Source organism: Monopterus albus, unplaced genomic scaffold (genome assembly GCF_001952655.1).
Source record: "Monopterus albus unplaced genomic scaffold, M_albus_1.0 scaffold231.1, whole genome shotgun sequence".
Taxonomy (NCBI): Eukaryota; Metazoa; Chordata; class Actinopteri; order Synbranchiformes; family Synbranchidae; genus Monopterus; species Monopterus albus.
This window is the reverse complement of record NW_018128111.1, coordinates 457,464-461,133: the sequence shown is the minus strand read 5'-3', so window position 1 is coordinate 461,133 and position 3,670 is coordinate 457,464. Positions and strand designations below refer to the sequence as shown.

The following is a 3,670-nucleotide window of genomic DNA, read 5'->3' as shown; positions in this document are numbered from 1 at the left end:
AGGCAGGGATGGAGGGAGAAGACGGAGGCTCGACTAATGGGAGAGCAGGGAAGAGGGAAAGTACATTCATTACTCACTGCACCAGTCAGTCTGCGTTAGCACAGGAGTGATGTTATGATTTTGAAATCAGTTTATAGTGTAATCACAAAAGCTGTTGTCATTGAAGTTGATTTAATGAATTTGTTTGAACATGTAGGTAAAGTCAGACCTAGTATCTTTGTTTTTTTAGACTTTTGTATTTATTCTTCATCATTAGAAGAAATCTTTTGTGTCCTGAGACTGAAGCTACCGTGGAGGAGTGCATATTACACATTGTAATCCCGTGCCATGGCATTCTGGTATCGTAGATAAACTGTATACAAATATTCCTGAACAGCTAGATGAATATATGACAATACATTAAAATAACCCGACATTTGGTGGGGACTGGCTGCAGCCCTGCTACAAACAGACCAACAGTGTTAACCTAAGTCCCACCAAATGTCCAGCCACATCAATTACTACAAAAGAAAACTGTGCATTCTCTCTTAATCAAAGCCCTGATTTGTTTAGTTGGTTCTTAGGAGTTTCAGCAACCTAACAACACTGTAGACAGCCTAAATGAATCAGTTTATAAGCAGGGACGGGGCTGATGGCGAACAAGACGAGTGTAGCTGCTGGGGGAGTGTGCGCACGTGTGCACTCGGGAGGCAGTATGTATTAAATGGAACAGGGCAGGCTTCTTTTTGCAGTTTAGCAAAGACTTGGCCAAAACAATATTCATACTTTAGCTTCCAGGTGTTAACCCAAAACCAGGAGAGACAGCTGCAGCTGAAGCTAAAATAAAAGAAAAAGAAACATGAGATGGAGAAAGATTGAAACAAAAATAAAACCTTCACACATTGAGTCTCGATTTCACCCAAAGGGATCCTGAATATTACACCAGCACCTTGATCTTTCCTGTGCAAAGGTCTAAAAACTAGCAGAAAACATAATAATGACATGAAGGGGAAACACTGAAATACTGCGTTGTGACCCATTTACCCAGAAATAAAGTCTGCTTTACATCACCTGATCAAATAAATAACAAAACTGTCTATGAAAAACAAAATCCCCAATATTTAAAAAAAGCAATATGATAATTGATAGGGGAGTATCCTAAACATTTGTCTGTGTTTAAGTGTCTGGAGGAAACATGTTTCCTTAAATGCTCTCCGTAAGAAGGGAGCTGAGGTGAAGTGAGTGCAGTGCATCAAAGTTCGCTGGTAGAAAAGGGACAGACTCTTGTGTTTGTCTGCCACCTGCTGGTACCACAGTGTCACTGCACCATTTACCTACACTGCTGTCAGTAACAAGTGGTGCTGCGGCTCATGTCCATATCATTTCACTGACTTTGATCTCTTCCTCTCAGGTGGACTGGGAAAGCAATGGCGGTTTGATGAAGAAGCTGCCATCGATCCGTGAGGATGAGGAGGGTGATGAGGAGCAGAACTCGGTGTCTCATGCCTCTCGCTCTCCGCTGCGTCTCACTAGGGGGCTCAGCTCACCCCTGCGCTCCCCTCTCCTGCCACCCAGGCCTTTCCGTGCTCCCACTGAGCATTCTCGCCCCATCACCCTGCAGATCCCGGTGGTCAGCTTCAGCAGTGCGCCTCCTGAACTCAGCCCCAGGTGACACACAAACACACACACACACACACAGGTCATGGGAAAGGAATGTGACCAATAATCTGGGAGATCAAGGACATCAGAGGAATGATCTGCAGCATAGGTGTCTGGGTGGTACTGGGGCATCACATGCAGCCTGGATGCAGCTAGAGGGTTTTCTCACTGTAGGATGAAGTGTGTGCACGGAAGGTCAACATATCCACGTGATAAAATATTTTGTCATGTTACAACTACCTTTCCTGCAACTTTAAAAATGTTTAACACATGATCAAAGTTGCAGGAAAAGTAGTTGGCTATTAGGTTGGTTAGGGAGGATATGAAAGGTGTGAGAAAATCAAGAGCAACTGGGAACAGTGAGGACATGTGGATTGTTAAGGAGCTGAGAAGTTAAAGAAAGGGGAAAGAGAACCTGCTTTAATTAAAGCTGCACAATATTTTCTGTATCAATAATGAATCCGATGACTCAAACTGGTCTCACTTGATGCGATAAACCTGCAGAGAAAGATGTCTGTGCAAATTCTCTGTCATCCAGGTGGTAGTATGCTGAAAAAAGGTAGACGAAATCATCTGGACGTAGTTTTCGGTAGAAGACTTTTCACTGAACTGATGAAGCCTGTTGGATGAGAGGTGAAACGTCTTCTACTGAAAACTACGTCTCCTCAGCTCTCATCTTTGAGCTCATCATTTTTGTTTCCCTGCTCTCTTCCACCTCAATCCATAAACACCTGACCTAGTGTGCAATGATGTGTGAACAACAGCTTTTAATACATATTGATGCTCTTCTAGTTTTTCACTCCTTTTGATCTACATTCCTGTTCTGCACTCGTTCTCTTACTTTTCATCTGTATCTGCATAGGTTTGTGGATGGAATTGAAACGGAGAGCAATTCCACCTCATCACAGAAGTTTGAGTTCAGCCCCAGCCCGTCACCTGGAGCCCCGCCCTCCGTGTGCACAGGTAAGACACAAGATGACACACAAAGGAGCGTTTCCCCTCTGTTTCTGAAGAACAGGCTTTTCTGGAGGATTCATGTTTGTCTGCGTTTGCTTGTGTTGTGCAGGGATCAGGGATCATTCTGAGATCAAGCAGTGTGTGTCTAAACTGACTGAGGAGGTGAGTGCGGACGTGATGCTTCAACAAATAAAATATTTAGGCACTGGTGGAAAGCAACTCCATATTTGCTCAACAAATACTGTAATAAGTACAAGTTTGAGGACTTTTTACTTGGGAAACTTACTTTTTTTACTTCTTTAAATCTTCTGTGTTCATGTTTATGCCCCGTTTTTATTGCTTATTTTTCTTTTACTTTTGCTATTTTGCTGATAATACTTGCTCACTTCCTGCTCACTTAGTGTGAGTACCCTTTTGAATGCCGGAGTTTTACTTATAATGAAGCATCGTTGCATTGTGCTGTGCTGCTCCACGGTGATTCTATGTTAAACAAATAAGGATTAGCATTTGCATGGGTTGACCTTTGTCTGATTTTCTCTCTCTCTCTTCACTGTGCAGATGAACTGTCTCTCTAAACAAGTCTCCCAGCTCAGTCACGAGCTGCAGGAAATGACACACCTGCTCAAGCCTTTCCTCCAAACAGCACCACAGCCAATCCTGATGAGCATGATGCCAAATTTAACCCCGCCTCCTAGCTGTGCCAGCCAGCAGTCCACCAGCACCTGTCTCCCAGTGCCACCCCCAACTCCCCCTTGTTTCTTCCAGAGACCTGACACTCACTCCCTGTTGGACACTGGAGACACAGAGGGTATGGATCTACCAGGATGCCTTCTCCCAACAGCTCATTCACAAAAAAGGCCTGATTTGTCTCCGTCACCATCGCCACAGCCCCCACCGAAACCCCCAGAGGACAACATTAAGCTCCCCGTTAACTTCGACCTCCCCTCGCCCAAAGAAGTAGTACTTCCAGAGGGATCCCCTGTCCCCCAGAGCCTCCATGCTTCTTCTGGTAATGGGACATGCTTTCCCTCTGTGCAGAAGCATCCTCCCCAGGCTTCTCACACACCTTCACCCT

The 3,670-nt window shown here is 44.6% G+C and overlaps 1 protein-coding gene across 1 annotated transcript in view; it reads left to right on the top strand.

Moving 5' to 3' along the window:
* Positions 1-3,670, top strand: part of kcnh3 (potassium voltage-gated channel, subfamily H (eag-related), member 3) — a 118,332-nt gene that overhangs the window by 112,089 nt on the left and 2,573 nt on the right. Inside the window, exons 12-15 of the mRNA XM_020620057.1 lie at positions 1,391-1,647; positions 2,501-2,601; positions 2,705-2,757; positions 3,154-3,604. Of these exons, the coding sequence (XP_020475713.1) occupies positions 1,391-1,647; positions 2,501-2,601; positions 2,705-2,757; positions 3,154-3,604 (862 nt within the window). The remainder of the gene's footprint in view (positions 1-1,390; positions 1,648-2,500; positions 2,602-2,704; positions 2,758-3,153; positions 3,605-3,670) is intronic.